This window comes from Agaricus bisporus, assembly GCF_000300575.1.
Source record: "Agaricus bisporus var. bisporus H97 unplaced genomic scaffold AGABI2scaffold_2, whole genome shotgun sequence".
In the NCBI taxonomy this organism is placed as follows: Eukaryota; Fungi; Basidiomycota; class Agaricomycetes; order Agaricales; family Agaricaceae; genus Agaricus; species Agaricus bisporus.
The window spans coordinates 835,675-854,704 of record NW_006267355.1 but is presented as its reverse complement, the minus strand read 5'-3'; the positions used below and the strand labels follow the sequence as shown (position 1 = coordinate 854,704).

General features: G+C 48.0%; 9 protein-coding genes across 9 annotated transcripts; 5 read left to right on the top strand and 4 right to left on the bottom strand.

Moving 5' to 3' along the window:
• Positions 1-157: 157 nt before the first annotated feature.
• Positions 158-1,349, bottom strand: AGABI2DRAFT_64679 (hypothetical protein; the record flags this gene model as incomplete). Its single annotated transcript, XM_006457947.1, has 5 exons — positions 158-250; positions 309-646; positions 718-812; positions 869-1,143; positions 1,212-1,349. The coding sequence occupies 5 exons, from the start codon at positions 1,347-1,349 to the stop codon at positions 158-160; spliced, it is 939 nt and encodes a 312-aa protein (XP_006458010.1).
• A 1,679-nt stretch (positions 1,350-3,028) lies between these two features.
• Positions 3,029-4,960, bottom strand: AGABI2DRAFT_199177 (hypothetical protein). The gene is made up of 13 exons (XM_006457946.1): positions 4,856-4,960; positions 4,712-4,803; positions 4,546-4,653; positions 4,401-4,480; positions 4,156-4,347; positions 4,000-4,104; positions 3,939-3,948; positions 3,815-3,890; positions 3,749-3,758; positions 3,594-3,699; positions 3,498-3,531; positions 3,283-3,441; positions 3,029-3,229 (listed from the first exon to the last, which is right to left on the bottom strand). The coding sequence occupies exons 1-13, from the start codon at positions 4,919-4,921 to the stop codon at positions 3,197-3,199; spliced, it is 1,071 nt and encodes a 356-aa protein (XP_006458009.1). The 5' UTR covers positions 4,922-4,960; the 3' UTR covers positions 3,029-3,196.
• A 13-nt stretch (positions 4,961-4,973) lies between these two features.
• AGABI2DRAFT_133839 (hypothetical protein) lies at positions 4,974-6,148 on the bottom strand. Its single transcript, XM_006457945.1, has 6 exons — positions 5,907-6,148; positions 5,776-5,852; positions 5,514-5,728; positions 5,353-5,460; positions 5,209-5,301; positions 4,974-5,157 (listed from the first exon to the last, which is right to left on the bottom strand). Exons 1-6 carry the CDS (start codon positions 6,117-6,119, stop codon positions 5,099-5,101), a joined length of 765 nt encoding a protein of 254 aa, XP_006458008.1. The 5' UTR covers positions 6,120-6,148; the 3' UTR covers positions 4,974-5,098.
• A 27-nt stretch (positions 6,149-6,175) lies between these two features.
• On the top strand, positions 6,176-7,279 carry AGABI2DRAFT_190391 (hypothetical protein). Its single transcript, XM_006457944.1, has 7 exons — positions 6,176-6,245; positions 6,300-6,443; positions 6,493-6,498; positions 6,555-6,704; positions 6,763-6,787; positions 6,840-7,122; positions 7,169-7,279. The coding sequence occupies exons 1-6, from the start codon at positions 6,191-6,193 to the stop codon at positions 7,069-7,071; spliced, it is 612 nt and encodes a 203-aa protein (XP_006458007.1). The 5' UTR covers positions 6,176-6,190; the 3' UTR covers positions 7,072-7,122; positions 7,169-7,279.
• Positions 7,280-7,930: 651 nt separating this feature from the next.
• AGABI2DRAFT_190390 (exoglucanase 3) lies at positions 7,931-9,671 on the top strand. The gene is made up of 7 exons (XM_006457943.1): positions 7,931-8,062; positions 8,115-8,181; positions 8,233-8,353; positions 8,404-8,719; positions 8,772-9,142; positions 9,198-9,451; positions 9,504-9,671. Exons 1-7 carry the CDS (start codon positions 7,963-7,965, stop codon positions 9,589-9,591), a joined length of 1,317 nt encoding a protein of 438 aa, XP_006458006.1. The 5' UTR covers positions 7,931-7,962; the 3' UTR covers positions 9,592-9,671.
• Positions 9,672-10,110: 439 nt separating this feature from the next.
• AGABI2DRAFT_63463 (hypothetical protein) lies at positions 10,111-11,981 on the top strand (the record flags this gene model as incomplete). Its single annotated transcript, XM_006457942.1, has 9 exons — positions 10,111-10,162; positions 10,212-10,255; positions 10,345-10,476; positions 10,531-10,668; positions 10,720-11,208; positions 11,403-11,564; positions 11,619-11,691; positions 11,743-11,866; positions 11,918-11,981. 9 exons carry the CDS (start codon positions 10,111-10,113, stop codon positions 11,979-11,981), a joined length of 1,278 nt encoding a protein of 425 aa, XP_006458005.1.
• A 326-nt stretch (positions 11,982-12,307) lies between these two features.
• On the top strand, positions 12,308-14,096 carry AGABI2DRAFT_190388 (hypothetical protein). Its single transcript, XM_006457941.1, has 9 exons — positions 12,308-12,355; positions 12,414-12,497; positions 12,548-12,579; positions 12,628-12,680; positions 12,732-12,800; positions 12,854-12,923; positions 13,110-13,183; positions 13,233-13,335; positions 13,385-14,096. The coding sequence occupies exons 1-9, from the start codon at positions 12,331-12,333 to the stop codon at positions 13,742-13,744; spliced, it is 870 nt and encodes a 289-aa protein (XP_006458004.1). The 5' UTR covers positions 12,308-12,330; the 3' UTR covers positions 13,745-14,096.
• Positions 14,097-15,187: 1,091 nt separating this feature from the next.
• Positions 15,188-16,761, bottom strand: AGABI2DRAFT_63759 (hypothetical protein; the record flags this gene model as incomplete). Its single annotated transcript, XM_006457940.1, has 7 exons — positions 15,188-15,346; positions 15,397-15,467; positions 15,523-15,716; positions 15,768-16,058; positions 16,107-16,206; positions 16,257-16,543; positions 16,595-16,761. 7 exons carry the CDS (start codon positions 16,759-16,761, stop codon positions 15,188-15,190), a joined length of 1,269 nt encoding a protein of 422 aa, XP_006458003.1.
• Positions 16,762-16,831: 70 nt separating this feature from the next.
• On the top strand, positions 16,832-18,840 carry AGABI2DRAFT_133832 (hypothetical protein). The gene is made up of 8 exons (XM_006457939.1): positions 16,832-16,971; positions 17,022-17,135; positions 17,191-17,272; positions 17,321-17,384; positions 17,433-17,500; positions 17,559-17,751; positions 17,810-18,218; positions 18,271-18,840. Exons 1-8 carry the CDS (start codon positions 16,894-16,896, stop codon positions 18,730-18,732), a joined length of 1,470 nt encoding a protein of 489 aa, XP_006458002.1. The 5' UTR covers positions 16,832-16,893; the 3' UTR covers positions 18,733-18,840.
• Positions 18,841-19,030: the final 190 nt, after the last annotated feature.

The following is a 19,030-nucleotide window of genomic DNA, read 5'->3' as shown; positions in this document are numbered from 1 at the left end:
TACTTTATGAGCAGGATTATCCTAGCATGTGTAGATCCCATATCTGTGTAGCCGTAATTTTATTCAACGTTTTTACTACAGGGTTGAGCTATAGCACCTCGAACGCTTGGAATGAGATATAGTATTCATAATTGCATTAATCGCGCTGCGTTGGTAACTAAAGTTTGGAAGATTGAGAAAAGTTATGCGCATGCGAATCAACATTGTCATAGATATCAAAGTTGCGTTGAAGGACGATCTCTCTAATTAACTAGAATAGCATCTCTTAGAGTCCAAGTTCAACAATTCAAAAGTCATTCAGTACTCACCCCGTTAGCCATCCGTAAATTTGCACGATGTAAGCGTCCGGGCGAACCTCCTCGAGTTTCGTCGCCTTCATACGTGAGTATTAACTGGCCCTGGACACGATCCTCGCCCTCTGTTTTGAGCGGACGGGGATTAAATGTCATGCGACCAAAATTGCTTCGAGATATGTGCTCCACTCGCATCCTTTGCTTCTCGGTATTTGATACTCCTTGAAGTACATCGACAAGTGTTGTAAGGAGGTAGAATTGAGGTGGCAAGAGGGTAATTTTGCCGTCATGGAACTCGCGTAAAATCGCGCTAGGGTGAACGAATCTCGTGGAGATGACCTCTTGGCCTCCATCTACATTGAGCCCCAAGTTGAGTGTGCTGTTATTAGGTTCTCATATGGTATATCAGTGGAAGGAAGCTCACCTGTTTTGGGAATGTGTTCATGCTTTGCTCCAGAATTAAAACCTGTTGAAGGTGTAGCAGGCAGGAATGTGATAAAGAATTGTGTATGGAACCGGCTGTTACAGTCCAGTGAAAATCACATGAATAAGCTTGCGAAAAGCCGAATACCTACCGTGGCGCTTCTTTGGGAGTGATCCATTGCGTAAAAGGTAAGAGTGCACTAACATCTAATCTCAGACGGCGAGAATCAAGGAACTCCTGCCATAGTAGCTTCTGCTGGTGGATGCGATGACGCGCGTCTTCCAATTGAGCGTCGTCGAGGGGCGCCGTTGTGGAGGGCTCGTCAGAAGAAACAAGTAGAAGTCCTGTTTCTTCAAAAGTTTCTCGGATTGCGGTGACTGCCAAAGTTGTGTCCTGCTTCTTGTCATAGTTTCCGCCAGGAAAGACCTAGGACGAGAAAGACAACTGCCGTCACAGACTGGAAATATAAATGAAAAGGCACATCGGCAACTCACAGTCATTCCACCGAACGAACGCGCTTTAGGGTTCCGGTGAACCAGCAGAATCTCATTGCGCTCATTGACTACGATTAGGCTTGCCGACGGCCGTGGGACTGCCACGGGGTTTTCAGAGTTGGCAGAAGTTGAGGACATTATCAATCTACGTGTACGCGGCGAGGAGTGAGGGGATCGCCAGATAAACTTGTTTCGTGGAATGGATAGTGAAAAACAGGAGGGCTGGACAGGGCGTGCCTGCATAGCGATCCACATCTTATAATGCAAGAGATGTTCGGAATTTGTCTCGTGATAAAAATAGGGTATACCGCCTACGCAGTCAAATATTTGAACATCAACAAAGAACCGGATTTAAGTTAAAAGCTGATTACGAGTACAGCGCGCTCGGTTGGGCTTCGGACACCTCAATTACAAAACACGCAGGGGCGCTCCGACTAGGGAGCCCAAAATGAGCGAGTTTGATGCAGGACTGCGACTTGGCTGGAAGTAAAACCCAAATGAAGGTATTGTAGAAGGAGTGGTGCGGCATCAAAGCTGCGCGTACTCCGCCAACACCGCTGAATAATCTGCTACTAGTGCGTGTACGGTAGCATGGGCCCAGGTAAACAATGGGTGAAACATGCTCACATGAAGAGGCGTCCCCTCTTCAAGTTGCTTGACCAACTAAGTCCTTGGTAGTGTAAGTACTTTATTCGCCGAATACAAAGTATAGTAGGGTACAGGTGCAGTTGACTTGTTCACCATGCATACTTACGGCTGGGCTCGGAAGGTGAAAACCGGCAATGGGTCAGACCGCCCATTATGCTCAGTAAAAACGAGTTTGCATGTGTTTGACATGCAATTGACATGTAAATCGCATTTTGGCAAGATTTTCGCTCAGAGGATGTCATTTACGTGCGAATTACATGCGATTAGCAATTTAGCATGCAAACGACGACCCTCTCTTCCTCGAGATTGCCATGCATGCCTGGAAATGAAGAGATGTCGCATCCAAAAGGATTGTTTTTGCTCTACCTTCTTCATGGTATCCATAGAAGCCCGGGTCCAACCCAACCTATCACTCTTCTTTCGTCTACTCTAGCGATAGTGTACCACAGCTTATGTTCGAGCGTCGCATAATAAATCCTGATTCAAAAGAAAAAACAAAGAAAAGCAAAGTTACCGACTGTGCCCAAGTTATTTAGAGATTATAGTCCCACTGGCGCCGTACACCAACACGTTCGATGGCCACGAAGTTGCTTGAGGCCGCGGGAAAGTGGTTCCTTGAGCCTTCTTCGAACGAGGAAACTCGAGGGCTTGAGGATACTTTTCTCACGCCTTCATTACTTTTTGATGGAATTGCAAGAGTATGCGCAAACCATGCGAGGGACCGACATCTATGCAAGAATCTTGCGCAGGACATGCGCTTTTTGTTGATCGCATGTCAATTACATGTCAATTACATGTCAAACACATGCAAACTCGTTTTTACTGAGCATTATGCCTGAGAGAGAGGTATATCATTTTTGCACAACTGACCTGTTCTTATTGCGTTGGTTTGATAAGCACACAGCCACAATCTCATTTCATTCGAAACCTGCCTCTCATGATACGTTCATTGCTGTAGGTCAGATTCTGACATTGTAAAGTTTTCTGCCACGCGAACTGGACACAGCCTTCAATGAGACTTGCGTCATACTTCCATGTTCCATGGCCGCCCTTCAACTTGATGGATGGTTTCGGCTGTTTCATCTGTTCTATCGGGGATCATGAACCCAGCAGCGCACTATAATGTACGGTAGCTGTCACGATATTCTCACGTATTGTGTGGACAACTGTCAGTCACTGCACGCTGGATTTCATAATGCATAGCCTTTTGTCGTCTTTAGCCATCTCCAGACCGTACATACATCGTGAATGTCATTTTCTTGCGTTTACTTACATATCCGTGAGAAGCGGACATAAAAAAAATCATCCGTCGAACATTACCCAACTTGTAGGCCGGGCTAAGGTAAAAGCCTTACAATGTGTTTCCAATTCTGACTCATAGTTGAATAAGTGTGCGTCCGGAGAGAGATGGAGTGCATCATACCTTGTGAGTCAAAATACGGAAGTCCCTTACTTGCGCGATGTGAACCAGATATCGAGTCAAGTAATGGAGCTCCCGGTCCGCCATCGCTTCTGCGGTCTGTGCATTCTTGAAAGCGGGGATCTTGAGACCTTCCCTCGGGTTCAAGGCAAAATTGCGGCTCTGAATGAATCATTATTAAGCTAAATCGAAAACCCCGAGATGCATGATGTACATACGAGATCATCAACGTGAATCGTATTGCTTGCATCACTAAGCGGTTTCAGGTCAGTTCGTCGGGGAGTCAGATAGAAGTTTGCCATTGGGGAGCTTACAACTGCGAAAAGTGGTTCCAGATGATCTGTAGTGCCTTTACAGAATGATTCCAGGGTTTGCTGTTCCGTTGTGAGAAGACGGTAAACATGCAGGTTTTGTCCAGCACTATATAAACGAATCAATGTGAGAAGTAGAGATACATCAAAATACATACCGAAGGAGATCTATTTTTATTGCTCTGGTCAGCAAAGTCCGTTGTTTAGTAGATGATATGTATCACCTGGTAATTGCGATTCGAGCCGACCATGCCAAGTTCCACAAGCTTGGTCTCGAGCCACACCCAGCTCGTCTGCGACCTTCGGAAAAGTCAGTAAGATTGAATCACGAAAAAATCCGACACAAACCAAATACAGACTGCGTTGTCGAGTCAACTGATGGTTTCGGGATGGAAAAGGCTCGACTTACTATCGTAATGGGGATAAATGGCTTCCAAGAATTCGTGAAGGCCAGGCCTTGCACATCGACCAGGCGGTAAGAGGCCCGACGTTAAAGGCTTGGTGTCAAGTATTGCTGCGAGTAATGAAGTCAGGCAGATCTACATGAATTAAAGCATGCCCTTACTGTAATCAATATCCAAAACCAAAAGTTTCTTCCCCTCACGGAAGGGGGAAATAATATTGATTTTTAACTTTTCTGTAGCCTCTAAAACTTTTCTGCGGTTTCTTTGATCATTGAGGTATGCCAAACTCGCGGCCGGATCTTCAGTGAAGTCAACATCGAGGTCGTTAACGATATCCGGTAGGTTTTCCAATCCTGTGTAACTCGACGTTAGCACCATTGGCATGATATGATCGATTTGCACGGACTCGAAGGATCCTTGATTTCGTCCCCTTCAGGTGTCCCCACGAGAATGAATTTTTTCCCGGCCGGTAAACGTAAATCTGCACTGGGTTTGAGCGTTCAGGTCAGGTAACAGAGTAGCCTCAAGTAGCAGACTACACGAAAACCTACATGAGAACTTGATCCTCTGGTAGCTTTCCCTTCACCAGACCCAGAATTTTCTGACGTTCTAGCGGCACATTGGTGAGGTCGCGAAGAGCGGTCTTGAGATCATAGACCCTAACGCGTACGATCAGCATATTATTAAACCTGTAAAGACTTCCTGTGTGTAAGGCACCTGTCTGTGTCAGCAACGCTGAGCTGGAAGGCTTTTCCAGACCAGGTGAAGTTAAGAGCCGTCCAGTGCTCTGGTATGTCATTGGGAGGTATCTGTGGAGCGTGTCAAATTGTTGACGAACAGAAATAAGGATGGCAGGCCCACGCTATCAAGACCGATATGGGAGTCATCGACCATGTCCTGCAGGGCGACGGTTGAGCTCACATCCATGTGGGTTTCAAGATACAGGATTGTAAATAGACGCTCAACGAAGGTTCAACCTGGCTGTGACAAGGGTCCTTTATCATTATTGAGGTGCTGTCGATCAATGATGCAGCGCTACCCTCTCGATATTACAATGAAACCATGTACTGCAAATAATCTACTATTCTGGATAAATCAACTATGTTAAGCTTCCAGCTCTGCTACGCTGTCCGCAATGAACTTGAATGTTGTGAGAGAGATGCCTAGGTAGCGTCTCTCAGTCTTTGTCTGCGACAATGTTTCCAATAACTTACTATCCAAGCTCTTTTGTGGCGTAGAGATTGCATGTGCCTTGGGTTCCAGAATTCGAGTGGATGTGTCGTAACTCCACCCATATTGCTCCGTCGCTATGTAGCGCGTTATTATCTCTCAAGACGGGATGTCGCGTGCACTGTTACCTTTGACGACCTGGTCGCCTGAAATTCCTAGATAGACTTGGGCGAGAGACAGGGGTAACGAGCTATACGCCCTAGATAGCAATACAAGCGTCCGTTGACGAAAGGCCTCTAATGAGAGAAGTCTGAGAGATTCAAAGGTTTGACAATGGAGGCGGACTTGCCGACAAAGTTTGTGACGAGATTAGCAACTACAGAGGCCAACTTTGGGTCTGGAAAATCAGGTTGGGAGGCAAGATTGAAGAGGGCTTGAGCACGAGAATAGATTTTATTATATTGCCTGTCCGCTGTTGCCTTTGCAAGTTCGGAGAGAGCTTTGGTTAAGGGCAAGGAGGGTAAGGGATCCGGGAGGCGAGATAGAGCATACTGTGCAGGAGGACTATGGCCACTTTAGATCAGAAGGTTCGGTAATGAGTGTCTACTGACAGGTTGTCCACGATGAGGTACGTGAGGACTAGTGGGGCCAAAGTGAAAAGGCGGGAGGGGGAGCGGCTTGTGTGGGACTGAAAAGGGAGACTAAGAGGCTAATCCTCGAAGAACGGCGTGTGCTGTCGTACCAAGACATCGATTTCTTCAGCTTTGAAGATCAAGTCATGGTACTGGGCCTTGGCTGCAAGATCGACGATGAGCGGAAAGGAGGCGGGAAACGAGTCTTGGGCGAGCTGTGCTGGAGGGGGCGGGGCGGTGGACGAGCCCTGGGGCTGAGTTTGAGACTGGTCGTGAAGTTCTGCGGCAGTGGTGGGCGGAGGAGTTGGGGGCGCGTTGACCATGACTGTTGTTGATCAGGTGTTGAGATCGCTGAACTGTATTTGAATTGTATTGATTCCTCACCTCAACCGCCATGGACCTCGACACTGAAATCGAATCGATCCTGTATATCGCCCGAGAAGTATCTGGTTCATCTATACCTGGTGCTTCCCCCGTTTGACTTCCTGACGCCGCCCCAACAGTCTACAAGGTTCCGCCCTTGAGAGCCAATGTCGGTTATCGTGCTGCCGAATGGGGCGATCTCGCAGAACCAATGTGGAAAGGCCGCCTCCGCATTCTCGAACGGTCTAGCGGTGTTGTCATGCAGTTTGAGGACTCACAGACAGGTCTGTCTGTCGTGCCCTCTAACTCTTCATGGGACTAATGTTTGCTTAGGCGAATGTACGTCCGTTTCCACAGTAAGCGGCACACTTCTTGCTCAGATTTCTCGGGCGCAGTGTTCGCCAAAGCGGATTATGACCCTGAACGACCCTCCGTCGAAGCCGTTCTTGACTCTTCACGCTATTTTGTGATCAGAGTTGAAGACTCTGGTCGCAAGGCTTACATCGGAATGGGGTTTGCTGAGCGCACGGATAGCTTTGATTTCAGTAGGTTCAACGCATGAACCTTACATCCCTGTGTTTGAAACATTTTTCTTCATGTTAGATGTGGCGCTCCAGGATCATACCAAGTCAGTACTTGAAGCGCGAAATATCCTTCAGCATTTGACGGATTTCATCTAGGCGCTACAAAGCCAGGAAAAATGCGGAAGTAGCCGAACCCGACACACCCTCCCCCCACATTCCTGTCGGTCCCAAAAAAGATTACAGTTTGAAGGAGGGGCAAACTTTCACGATCAACATCCCTGGACGAAAGAACAATACAACGAGCAGCAGCAATTCCCTTTTGAATTCGTCTGGTGGTGGTGTTGTCCCCCTTCTCCCCCCTCCACCTAGCAGTGCTAGGAAGCAGTAGCAACAAACTCAACTCGATGCTAAATGTTCGTCGTCCTACGGCGTCATATAGGTATCGTATTTGATTCTAGCCGAGGCAACGTGCTGAATGATGTCAGTAAGCGGACCTTCAGTCACTCGATGTATTGAACATGAACGAATTGGGATATTGTATATGAATAGCAATCACTAGTGCTTCATGCAGACCTCCTAAAAAATGCCGTTTCTTCTCGTGGCACCGCATAACTGCGACAATGTGGCTTAAAAGCGCCGATCCAGACAATGGGGAACCTCTCTTTAGTCAGATCAGAAGCATGACCTTCAGAAGTCAATGCATCACAGCGGCGACCTGTCTAAATGGTTCTTGGAAAAACTGGCTGGGTAAGTTTGGGTCCGTATGCTCGTGAAGCAGCTCATGGAAACAATGACACGTGAGTTTCCTTCGACCGGGTAGGTAACCCATTCCCATACTGCTCAGCTCATGGTTTAATCTGCCGCCCTGCCCTTCCTGCCTGTGCGTGCACAATGCGACATTATATGACTGCCTCGGGGAAACTTGTTCTCGTTTCTCCGATATCGCGTCTTAGACGAAACCACAAGCGTGATTTGCGTCTAGGCGTCGAAAGATGGACCCGATGTTTGACCGAGCTGCGAATGTGCTGGGTATACCCTTTTCTCCGCATCCCATCAGGTTCTGGGTGTATAATTCGGATGAATCGAAGTCCTGTGATCAGGGCAGGAAGTTAGGCCAATACTTGGGGCTCCAGCACCGATGACTTTCCGGCTCCCTTGACGGATTTTCACCGGAGACTTCACAGCTGAATCCTTGTGACCTCTATGCAACTCGTAGCTATAAAATGAACGGGAAGCTTTGGGAATGTCTCGGGGGTTCTGCCATCCTTCTCTTGAACCAATGTTCAAATTCGCTGCTCTACTAGCTTTGGCTTCGCTCGTCCCAGGCTTTGTCCAGGCTCAGTCACCTGTATGGGGTCAATGCGGTGGTAATGGCTGGAGTAAGTGGTGACACAGGAAGGGAATTTATCTCACCTGTGTTTCATATGATAGCTGGCCCGACAACCTGCGCTTCGGGCTCAACCTGCGTGAAGCAGAATGATTTCTATTCTCAGTGCCTGTACGTATATACTTTATGTCGAAGCAACCACAGAGATCAAACAAAACGTAGTCCCAACAATCAAGCTCCTCCTTCCACAACTACACAGCCTGGCACCACACCCCCCGCCACCACCACTTCCGGCGGCACAGGGCCTACTTCAGGTGCTGGAAACCCTTATACCGGTAAAACGGTACGTGATTACTTGTCACCTCTTTGCCAACATTTTCATCTTTCTAACAGGTCTGGCTGTCACCGTTCTATGCCGACGAGGTCGCGCAAGCGGCCGCTGATATATCCAATCCTAGTTTGGCAACCAAGGCTGCTTCGGTTGCTAAAATCCCTACCTTCGTTTGGTTTGATACGGTTGCCAAGGTTCCCGACCTCGGTGGCTACCTTGCCGATGCCCGGTCCAAGAACCAGCTCGTTCAAATTGTTGTCTACGATCTGCCCGACCGTGACTGCGCCGCCCTCGCCTCTAACGGAGAGTTCTCTCTCGCCAATGATGGCCTCAACAAGTATAAGAACTATGTTGACCAGATTGCGGCCCAGATTAAGCGTACGGTTTCTGCATTCCGTCATGTTTCCGAACGCTAACTTGGAATTTTCAGAGTTCCCTGACGTATCCGTCGTGGCTGTCATTGAGCCTGACTCGCTCGCTAATTTGGTCACAAATTTGAACGTCCAAAAATGTGCTAACGCCCAAAGCGCTTACAAGGAGGGTGTCATTTACGCTGTCCAAAAACTTAACGCAGTTGGTGTTACCATGTACATCGATGCTGGCCATGCTGGATGGTTGGGCTGGCCTGCTAATCTGTCCCCTGCCGCCCAACTCTTTGCCCAAATCTACAGAGACGCTGGCTCGCCCAGAAACCTTCGTGGTATCGCCACGAACGTTGCCAACTTCAACGCCCTTAGAGCTTCCTCTCCCGATCCTATCACTCAGGGCAACAGTAATTATGACGAAATACACTACATTGAAGTCAGTTGCGGCATTTGCTATGATCACTGTTGTTGGGTGCTAATATCAATTACAGGCTCTTGCTCCCATGCTCAGTAATGCTGGTTTCCCTGCTCACTTCATCGTCGACCAAGGTCGCTCGGGTGTTCAGAATATCAGAGACCAGTGGGGCGACTGGTGCAACGTCAAGGGTGCTGGCTTCGGTCAACGACCGACAACAAATACTGGCTCCTCGCTCATCGATGCTATTGTCTGGGTCAAGCCAGGTGGCGAATGCGACGGTACCTCAGACAATTCATCCCCTCGGTTCGACTCGCATTGCTCTCTTAGGTGAGTATATCACCTTCAATTTTTTGGGTCTATTGCTAACGAAACTTCGCAGCGACGCTCATCAACCCGCTCCTGAGGCTGGTACCTGGTTCCAAGCTTACTTTGAGACCTTGGTTGCGAATGCCAACCCTGCCCTTTAAAAGCTGATTAACTGCCTAGCATGTAGTTGTATTTATTATTTTGCAATACACTTTTTGTGTCTCATGCCCTGGCTGATCATCGTAATCGTCCTCTGCAAGTGAAGAAACACATAAAGAGAGATGAAAAACCGAAGGAGAGTACTACCCGTAAAGGTACACGCCACGGTTAAGTCTCGGACTAAACTAGGACTCATGATGGAGACAAGTAAATTATCCAATGGGGTGGATGTCGACCTTGTGGGCTGAGGACCTGAGGTGCGGTGAACAGCGTATTTAGAACCACGTGACAGACTCCCAGCTCTCAGATCGGCGCCCGGGCGCTGACTGTCTTGGTCATCAGCAGCTGCCTTTTGGTAGACACCTCAACGTATCTGATAAATCGCTCTCTCTTCCATAGATATGTTGGCTAGGCTCGCTCGCAATGCAACTGTTCACCGCACTTGCGCAAAGTCTGTGGTGGCATCGTGCCAAAACCGACGGTCATTCGTGCAACCGTCTGGTGCAGACAGAGCAAGTGTAATGGATGTACCCTCCACATACAAAGAAGAAAATCATTTTACCCCACGGGCAGGTTTGTCGTCCACGTCACTCATGGGTCGGACACTTTTTCACGTAGACAGATATGCTTGGCTTCAAACTCGAGGTACCTCGACGTGAAGATTCTGTGAAGGGTAAAACCAGGCCAATTTACTTGGATATGCAGGTGGGAACTGCAAATTGCGTTTTTTCTATCCCGTTCATATCTTTTCCTAGGCCACTACTCCCGTTGACCCTCGTGTGTTGGATGCTATGCTTCCGTATCTTACAGATCAATATGGCAATCCTCATAGTAGGACTCATGCGTACGGTTGGGAGGCCGAGCAAGCCGTTGAAGATGCACGTAAAGTACGCGTTTCTTCTCTTTGTTTTTTTGTTCATGTGTCTCAATTTCCTCCTCAGTACGTTGCAGACTTGATTGGCGCAGACCAAAAAGACATCATATTCACCTCTGGAGCAACCGAGTCCAACAATCTCTCCATCAAGGGAATAGCACGTTTTCACAAGGAAAGAAAACGTCATATCATCACAACGCAAACAGTACGTCCATTCAGAGTGCTTACACATTAGTTTTACTTACCGACAAGTCAGGAGCACAAATGTGTACTCGACTCATGCCGGAAACTTAGTGAGGAGGGTTTTGACATCACTTATCTGCCGGTGCAGAAGAGTGGAATAGTCGATCTTCAAGAACTCGAAGCTGCTATCCGGCCTGATACCTCACTGGTGACGATTATGACTGTGAACAACGAAACAGGCGTTATACAGCCAATCAAAGAAATTGGAGAGATCGTTCGCAAACATCGAGGTGTTTACTTTCACACGGACGCTGCACAAGCCGTTGGCAAGATACCTTTGGATGTGAACGAAATGAATATCGACTTGATGAGCATTTCCGGTCACAAGTTATATGGTCCTAAAGGTATCGGTGCGGCATATGTCAGGAGGCGACCTAGGGTTAGATTGGAACCGATACTCAGCGGAGGCGGTCAAGAGCGTGGACTCAGAAGTGGGACACTTCCTACTGCATTGGCTGTCGGCTTAGGCGAAGCTGCTCGGATTGCACAGAGCGAAATGACTGTGAGTAATAAGCTGATCCCTTTCCTCTTGATGATTCTTGCGCGCTTTCATTTGTTAACATGAGTCGCGTGATGTGGTGATATTTAATCGCCAATCAGCCTGGCCATGATGTTTGTGCAGGGGTACTGACACAGTGTTTCTTACTTCCTCTTCTATGTCTATGATGAGCCCGTACTGATTTGGGGTTATGACAGAGAGATCATGTTCGCATTAAAGAGCTTTCTGACCGACTGATCAAAAAAATCAATGATAAGATGGAACATGTTGTGCGGAACGGCGATTCCAACGGATACCCAGGTTGTGTAAACCTCAGTTTCTCGTATGTCGAGGGCGAAAGTTTGCTTATGGCACTCAAGGTGTGACAAATCTTCGTGCTCAATCTATAGCTTAGGTATTGATTACAATGACAGGATATTGCACTTTCGTCTGGAAGTGCTTGTACGTCGGCATCTTTAGAACCTTCCTACGTACTTCGCGCTCTTGGTGAGATCATTCATGATCTGGAGCTCCTAGCATTGACATATTATACTATAGGTGCCGCAGAGGACATGGCCCATTCCTCCTTGAGATTTGGCATTGGGCGGTTTACGACCGAAGCGGAGATCGATTTTGTAGTAGAGCACCTTGTTAGAACCGTTGACCGACTCCGCGAGATGAGGTATGTGTCACTGATTTTTCTGGGATTGAATTGCTCTGACAACAGCTTCAGTCCATTATGGGAGATGGTACAGGAAGGCATTGATATCAACTCAATTGACTGGTCACAACATTAATTCTGCCTCCTCCTTTCTTCTCACCGCAATCTCCGTAACTTAATGCTCTTTTGTATAATACTGCCCAGTTGCTTGAACTATATTAGACTGGCACAATTTAACTTGCAATTCGTCTGTTTGTTCCTTTGGTTTGCATACGCTATTTTCATACTTTTCCAACCCCCTTCAGCTGCATATCGAAGTAGGATAATTTGTTTGCAGCTCGCGAGTATCGTTCCGATTTTTGTGGAGATAATGGGCGCAAAGCTCTCAGGATCACGTAGGTGGTCCGTGCCCAAGGATGCGTGGAAGCCTTGGGCGGAGTCTGATTCCCGTTTTGGTCAGCACGCATCTTCATCCACTAACCACCATGTCTCGACGTCTCTATCTTGGCAGTCAGTTTCTGTTCATTCCCCATGGACGCATTCCGTCCCGCTCATAGTTAATCTCTAGGGCTCCCTCCCGATGCTCGTAGTGAAGACGTTCAGAAATTTTTTGACGGTTTTGGTAGAATTATTGACTGTCGTGTCATGACCGGTGAGTTTGCTCTGCGAATGGCAGTCGTGTTTGCTTGATCTTGTCGCAAGGTTTTGGATTTGTTGAATTTGAAAGCCCTAAAGTACGTGGTCGCAGTTCTTTTGTGGAAGTGACCTAAATCTTTCTTCAGGACGCGGAAGAGGCTGTTCACACTTTCAATGGGAAAAGTTTCATGGGTGCAAAGTAAGGTATTTATGCAAGTAGGGCGCATCATATTTAACACTTTTCGCGCAGTATCGTCGTTGAGTTTGCAAAAGAAAGCCGTCCCCGCCGCGAACCGTATGAAAATGAACGAGGACATGGGTATGACCGAAGGCCCATAGGAAAAACCATCTAACCCTTTTTTTGTATTACAGTCCTCGTGCGCGTCGCCCTCCCGGTATACGTCTTGTAGTTACGGGCGTTTCTCGTGATACCAGCTGGCAGGTACGATCGCTTCTTGGCTCAATGGCTTCTCCCGAGCGCATTCCCGACCTTGGACCCCATTGGCTCATCGGTTGGATTTATTCTCCCACGGCCTTCAATCCGGATTTCATGGACATGGTTTCGATCGGGCTGAACTGCGGCAATTATATTATGAATGGACGGAACCTAACAAATTGACCATCATAGGACCTCAAGGACTTTGGACGCGATGCCGGCAGTGTTTCCTTCGCTGATATCGACCGCGAGTCTCCCGGCCAAGGGTACATTTTCAATTCACTTCCATTTAATTATCACTGAGGGTTGTCTCAGTGTCCTTGAGTACCTCAATCGAGAAGATGCAGATCGAGCCGTAAGGGAGCTTGACGGCAAGGAACTCCGAGGAAGGCCTGTCAGAGTAGCTTTGGATGATTCTGTATGTATCCTTGACTACTTTTACTTCTTCGCTGACTTTTTTCAAGCGTGGCGGGGGTCCAGATAATTATCGGCGCGATGACCGCCGGGACGACCGCTATAGAGATGACCGCTACAGGGACGACAGATATCGACGGGACCGCTCCAGGTCACCTCCTCGCCGCCCCGAATATGACGATCGTCGACCCAGGTCTCCGCCCCCCAAGAGGGAGGATTATGATAAAAGGCCTGCAGGGTACGATGATTACCGGCGAGGAGGCTATGATGACCGCAGACCCTCTGATTACTATTATGACCGTCGCAGGGATGATATTGACCGTCGTCGGGACGACCGAAGACGTGAAGAGAAGGACGATCGATACGACGATAGGGCGAGACATGCAAATGGTGAAAGTAGTTGGTCTCGTTGAAAGTTCTTGGGCATGGACAGCTGGGCCAATGCGGGTCGTGAAAATTGGTCGACTCGCGTGACATGTTTTGCTTTGATCTTGGTCTCGATAATGGTGTTGTCGTTCGTATATTTCTTTGATGGTCGATCAGTGATTCGAAAAGGCACGAGACAATTCTGAGGAATCCTGATCGAACAGGCAACTATGGTAATGCGGAATTTTCTCAAAGGCCCAAAGCGAGTGGATGGTTTGGTCTCCAGCGTCTAATATCATCGCGGGGTGGGAAACTCCAAAAGGCCAATACACACGTCAACAGGACGCTGGAATATATAGATGTTAGACACTCTGGCAGTACGTTTTGGACCTCCAGGCCGGTGGCTGGACGAAAGTGTAAGGCGCGGAAGGCTATATGGACATGGGCCGGATGCAAGAAATGATCCCTCGTTGGGACAGGGTTTGAACTAATGTCGGACCATGTCCTTGTGGTTTGGTTGGTAATTTATTCGTTGCTGGACTCATCTTTATACTGAAATCGATGTGTGGCTCAAAGCATTGCGTAATCGATTCTATCTTTACCGCTCGGGAGCTTGTCGTGCCTTCAGTATTCTCATTTGACGAGGACACCTACTCTTGACATACTGGTGATTGAATTAGAACTGGAAAAAAATCACACCTCCGAAGTGCTCCACATGCTTCTCTCCTCCACTTCTTTACTTACCTTGGTCGTTGTACAATAACTTGTTCTGGAACATTTTGCGGTTATTTTAACAAATTTGTGATAATTTCTTGCGGCCGAACCCTCAGTGTGCAGACAGATTTCAACGAAAAAGGGGGCCGGAGTTGGATTCAAATGATTGCTGGACAAGAAACGCTCGAACTATGTTGGACAGCGAACTCAAAAATGGCTAATGTGAAGATCTGACAGTTAGATCCCCAAATTGGCCATTACACATTTTGACATCTATAGGAATTTTCCGGGGTCCCCTACGTAAGCCCAACTGTTATTTATCACAACCGATGTATTTCACAACCGTTCAGGCAATTCAGGTAATATCATGTGCATAGCACAGGAGAATTGAACCAGTTCCAAGACCTAACCAAGAAATATCATGATGATCACTTTCCTCTTCCAGTGACAGTAAAGCATCATCGTTCATGGCCATCATTAAAGTAACATTTGTCCTTGGACCACAACTTAACGCCTTGCGTATCTTGAGCCGTAAATTCTTGAGAGTCATCGTTGGTAATGCTCGGATGACAAGCGGTTCATCTTCCTTGAGGCTGTCTTTTACGGTATTTAAATTCACGGGCGTTGACGTTCGGTAAAGTTTGAGTTCTGGTGATATGCTTTTGGCAAATTCAGGAGACTTGGAGCTGTTCACTTACCTAAGAGACGACTCTTTAAAGTATGTGGCGCCGGTTTTGACATAGTCTCATCAGGTCTGCCGTATCCTGCCAATCTACTCAGGGATGAAGAATTTCAAAGAGTGGAGACGACAGACTTGAACATAATTCCTGCCACCTTGGATGTTCTTGACATCGTTCTTCTTCTGAATTGGGTCCACGACCGACGATATATGTCAAATAATACAGTTCAGCATCGCGACGCTCTTTGGCTGAGATCTAAATTGCTGAGAGGGTCGAATCGAATGGTCCTGAATTAGAACACCCACAGCAGCCCCATCAAGAATTTTTAGCGTTGCCAATCGAGCTATAGCCAAGGGTCGAGCGTTGTTGGGGTAATCTTAAACCAGTTTGCTTCAGGGTAGAATTTGCGATTATCACGCAGGGCATCTTACCTGTCATAATTGGATTGCCAATGAGGGCTAGTGACTCAAGCAGTGGTGCCCAGGCTGCGAGGGCGCATATATCACGCCAAAGCAGCAAGCGGTTAAAAGACATGGAGAGATGCCGAAGCTGTGACCATGCCTGTTGAACTTCTGGGAAAGGAATTCTTTCGATTTGATTATCGGCGAGTATGACCCGTTCAAGGCTGCGCAACGTCATATAATCAACAGCAGCCCAGAGAGAAAAGATGACATACGAAGGGTAAGCTGATAACGTCATGCAGACGTGTGTCCAGTTGGAAATTCTATTGCTGTTGAATTTGACAGTTTGAAGGGACGCCTGCTGGGGATAAAAACCATCGTTGTCGAGATCGGCGTCGGTAAAATTGTTGTGCCCTATCTCAAGGTCTTGTAATTTTGGCATGACCTCAATGACGGCCACGATATCGGGCCAAGCCATTAATGTGTTATTCAACCTGAGTTCTGTCAACGAATTGAAACAACCGTCGAGCTTCTGAGGTTCGTGAGCTGGTAGTAACCTGTTCTGACTGGAGGAATCGTTTACGAAGCAAAGTGAGATGGCTGTCACCACCTACTTGAGGGACAAGCTTTGTAAATGCGGAAGCTCCTTGGTGATTGCCGCGACAGTTGTCCAAGAATGAATCAGGCTTTTGGAGAGATCCAATCCTCTGATGTCTAGCAAAAGAAAATATAACTAACCCCATCGACAAGATCTGGCAACTCACTGGGGCAAGTCTCCCCTATTGCTCCCGGGGAATCACTGACCGCGACCATTTCACCATCGAAGCTAACCTCGCGTAGGGCGGAAAGCTTGGATAATTTACTTCTTATTTTATCTAGGTTGACGGCTTCTACCTGAATGGTACCTTGTGAGGACCCCAGAAGAACTGTTTCTTGAGACTGTCCACCATGGAGTTGTTCGATGTATTTGGATTTCAGAGCTTCCAAGAAGGATTTCCCATGGCAGATGCTCGCAGAAGGCCGAAGAAATGAGCCGGCACCAGGTACTCTACTCGAAAGGATTTAAAAGGTTCCTGGGCGAGGTACAAATGTAAATCCTTACAAACAAGTAAAGTAGCGTATTCCGTCTTTTGAGCCGTCATGTTTGCCGCGGGATGGATCGTCCCACTCGATGCCCAGCCAGACGCCTGGGGCAGGCGCGACAGGACCCAAGAACCTGACGGTGCCGGTATGGCCGCCATAGGATATGCGGGAACCGAGCTCTGGCATGGATAGGAGGAGGCGTGTCACGTGGATGGGATTTTGAACTGTCCGACCCTCACTGAAATTGAAAGCGGGCTTTCGAGGATCCGGAGTCCCGACGGTGTTCTCATGCTGCGTCCGACTCTCCTATTCAGAGGCATGTCCAAAGCTCGCCTCCTGGCTGCACACAGAACACGCCTCGTCTCCAGCCACCTCATGTCCACCGCTGCCTCCGAGGTCAGTCTCCCTTTTCCCCATGAACAGCACACGTCTCCAACGAAAACAAGCCCACAGTCCTTTTCGAGTCTCACTCGAACATCCGCAAGTTCATTCTCAATCGTCCCCGTAAGCTCAATGCCCTGGACGAGGAAATGCTTTCTTTGTTGCGCCCTAAAATCGAGGCATGCCGGACTTCATGTCTTCTCTCCCCGCTCTTTCTCACACGGAGTTCACCAGGAATGGAGTACGTCCGACCTCTGCGGTGCGATAATTGGAACCGGCGTCGGCAAGGCGTTTTGTAGTGGAGGCGATGTTGCGAGTCAGTGTCACCTTGTCCAATTTGGCATGCTCTGAATTTGTTTTGTAGGTGTAGTCCAGAACGCTTCCCAATCGTCCACCGCTCACAAGGCGGTCGACTATTTTAAGCGCGAGTACGTGTTTGAGCATTCTGCCATCGTTCATCATTGACCGTTGTCCAGGTTTGAGATGGATTACATCCTGGCTGCCCTACCGAAGCCGTACGTGGCCGTGTTAGATGGGATCACTCGTAAGTACCAAAATTCGACAGTTGAAGGTATCTGTCTTCTAAAATCCAAAACGACAAGTGGGTGGAGGCGTAGGCTTGGCTGCAAATGCCCCGTTCCGTATTGCAACAGAAAATACCGTCTTTGGCATGCCGGAAACCAAAATTGGCTATTGCCCTGATGTTGGTGCAAGTTTTTTCCTATCGCGTTTAGATGGCGAAATAGGAACGTATCTTGGATTGACGTCAGACACCCTACGGGGACGCGCAGTATTGTGAGTCATACCTGACTCTATAATCAGGGGTTGAGTCATCGACTCCTTTTTTTTGCAGTGAGCTTGGTTGTGCAACACATTTCGTTCCATCAAGGAGAATCTCGAGCCTTATCGATCAATTATCAGCGTTCGATACTCCTAGTCTATCTTTGATTGATCAGGCGATTGAGGAACTGTCTTCGGAGCGCCAGCCGGAAGATCCGCCTACCGCTTTAACTCGTTCCGCTCGCATGGCTTTAGATTATGCTTTTCGACACGACAAAGTAGAAGATATTTTTAGGGACCTAGAAACTATGACCAAGCACCAGGATGCTGCTATCCAAAGCTTTGCCATAAACACTCTGAAGAAGTTAAATTCTCGGAGTCCCACAAGTTTAAAAGTGGCTCTCAAAGCCATCAGAAAGGGCAGGTCAATGAGTCTCTTACAGGCGCTCAACATGGAAATGAAAATGGCTGCAGCCTATTGCGTGCGTTGGTTCTTTTGGTGTCACAGGTCTTTGCTGATTTCGGGTTGATTAGCACCAGGCGAGCCCCGATTTCGTCACGGGCGTAGAAGCCGTGCTCATCAACAAAACTCACAAAAACGAGGGCGACCGACCACCTTGGGCCCCGGCAACCCTGGCTGAGGTTACTGAAGATCTGGTTGATCGTTTTTTCAACCCAACTTCACCCTTTCTTGCTTCGACACCCGAGTTAGAGATCCCAAGCTCTCTGGCCAACACCTTACCTAATCCTCCATCCAAGTTTGCATTGCCAACCGAGCAGGAAATCGGTGAGGTAGTGCGTGGGTCTCACAGCTCGGGTGGCAACACGGGTATTCGTTTGAACGAGCTAGTAGCGAGATTCCAAAGTTTGCGACCAGGTAAAATGGGTGTTAAGGAAAAGGTTCTCGAGGTCGCCGCGCGTAGATGCGGCGTCGAGGACAATGCCGATGGTAATACAGTTTGGCTTAAATGGAAGCGCGAACCTACACTCCCATAGATTTGTTATTAGTGCGCTATACATGTTACAAGATATTTACGCAGTTTACCTCCTTAGTCCCCACCTGGGTCGACTCCGACCAGGCTGCATTAAGATGGAGCCTGGGCAAGCAACCTGGTCGAACCTGCAAACTGAGTTGGAAGCGGAATCATAGCCCAAGATATCCTGGTTGATGAGCATTCCGAATTTATGGGCATATCTGAACATTTAATGTGTTTCAAATCAACGTATGAATGGTACTTGAGAACACAAATAAATACAGGCTTCCTATGATGAGATGTCGGGATGGAGAGATATC

Excerpts from the sequence above, each read along its gene's own strand:
- AGABI2DRAFT_133839 (XM_006457945.1), bottom strand. The coding sequence starts at position 6,119 with ATGGTCAACGCGCCCCCAACTCCTCCGCCCACCACTGCCGCAGAACTT. Across the intron at positions 5,461-5,513 it reads TCTCGTCACAAACTTTGTCG|AGGCCTTTCGTCAACGGACG; the intron begins GCAAGTCCGCCT and ends TTCTCTCATTAG. Across the intron at positions 5,302-5,352 it reads AGGCGACCAGGTCGTCAAAG|CGACGGAGCAATATGGGTGG; the intron begins GTAACAGTGCAC and ends CGCGCTACATAG.
- AGABI2DRAFT_190391 (XM_006457944.1), top strand. The coding sequence starts at position 6,191 with ATGGACCTCGACACTGAAATCGAATCGATCCTGTATATCGCCCGAGAA. Across the intron at positions 6,246-6,299 it reads TATCGCCCGAGAAGTATCTG|TCTACAAGGTTCCGCCCTTG; the intron begins GTTCATCTATAC and ends CCGCCCCAACAG. Across the intron at positions 6,788-6,839 it reads GCGCTCCAGGATCATACCAA|GCGCTACAAAGCCAGGAAAA; the intron begins GTCAGTACTTGA and ends GATTTCATCTAG.
- AGABI2DRAFT_199177 (XM_006457946.1), bottom strand. The coding sequence starts at position 4,921 with ATGGATGTGAGCTCAACCGTCGCCCTGCAGGACATGGTCGATGACTCC. Across the intron at positions 4,348-4,400 it reads CGAAATCAAGGATCCTTCGA|GATTGGAAAACCTACCGGAT; the intron begins GTCCGTGCAAAT and ends CGAGTTACACAG. Across the intron at positions 3,442-3,497 it reads CGATTCACGTTGATGATCTC|AGCCGCAATTTTGCCTTGAA; the intron begins GTATGTACATCA and ends TGATTCATTCAG.
- AGABI2DRAFT_133832 (XM_006457939.1), top strand. The coding sequence starts at position 16,894 with ATGTCCAAAGCTCGCCTCCTGGCTGCACACAGAACACGCCTCGTCTCC. Across the intron at positions 17,136-17,190 it reads TGTTGCGCCCTAAAATCGAG|GAATGGAGTACGTCCGACCT; the intron begins GCATGCCGGACT and ends GGAGTTCACCAG. Across the intron at positions 18,219-18,270 it reads AAATGGCTGCAGCCTATTGC|CACCAGGCGAGCCCCGATTT; the intron begins GTGCGTTGGTTC and ends CGGGTTGATTAG.
- AGABI2DRAFT_190390 (XM_006457943.1), top strand. The coding sequence starts at position 7,963 with ATGTTCAAATTCGCTGCTCTACTAGCTTTGGCTTCGCTCGTCCCAGGC. Across the intron at positions 8,720-8,771 it reads GATTGCGGCCCAGATTAAGC|AGTTCCCTGACGTATCCGTC; the intron begins GTACGGTTTCTG and ends TGGAATTTTCAG. Across the intron at positions 9,452-9,503 it reads GACTCGCATTGCTCTCTTAG|CGACGCTCATCAACCCGCTC; the intron begins GTGAGTATATCA and ends GAAACTTCGCAG.
- AGABI2DRAFT_190388 (XM_006457941.1), top strand. The coding sequence starts at position 12,331 with ATGTCTCGACGTCTCTATCTTGGCA. Across the intron at positions 12,681-12,731 it reads AAAAGTTTCATGGGTGCAAA|TATCGTCGTTGAGTTTGCAA; the intron begins GTAAGGTATTTA and ends CTTTTCGCGCAG. Across the intron at positions 13,336-13,384 it reads GAGTAGCTTTGGATGATTCT|GGCGGGGGTCCAGATAATTA; the intron begins GTATGTATCCTT and ends TTTTTCAAGCGT.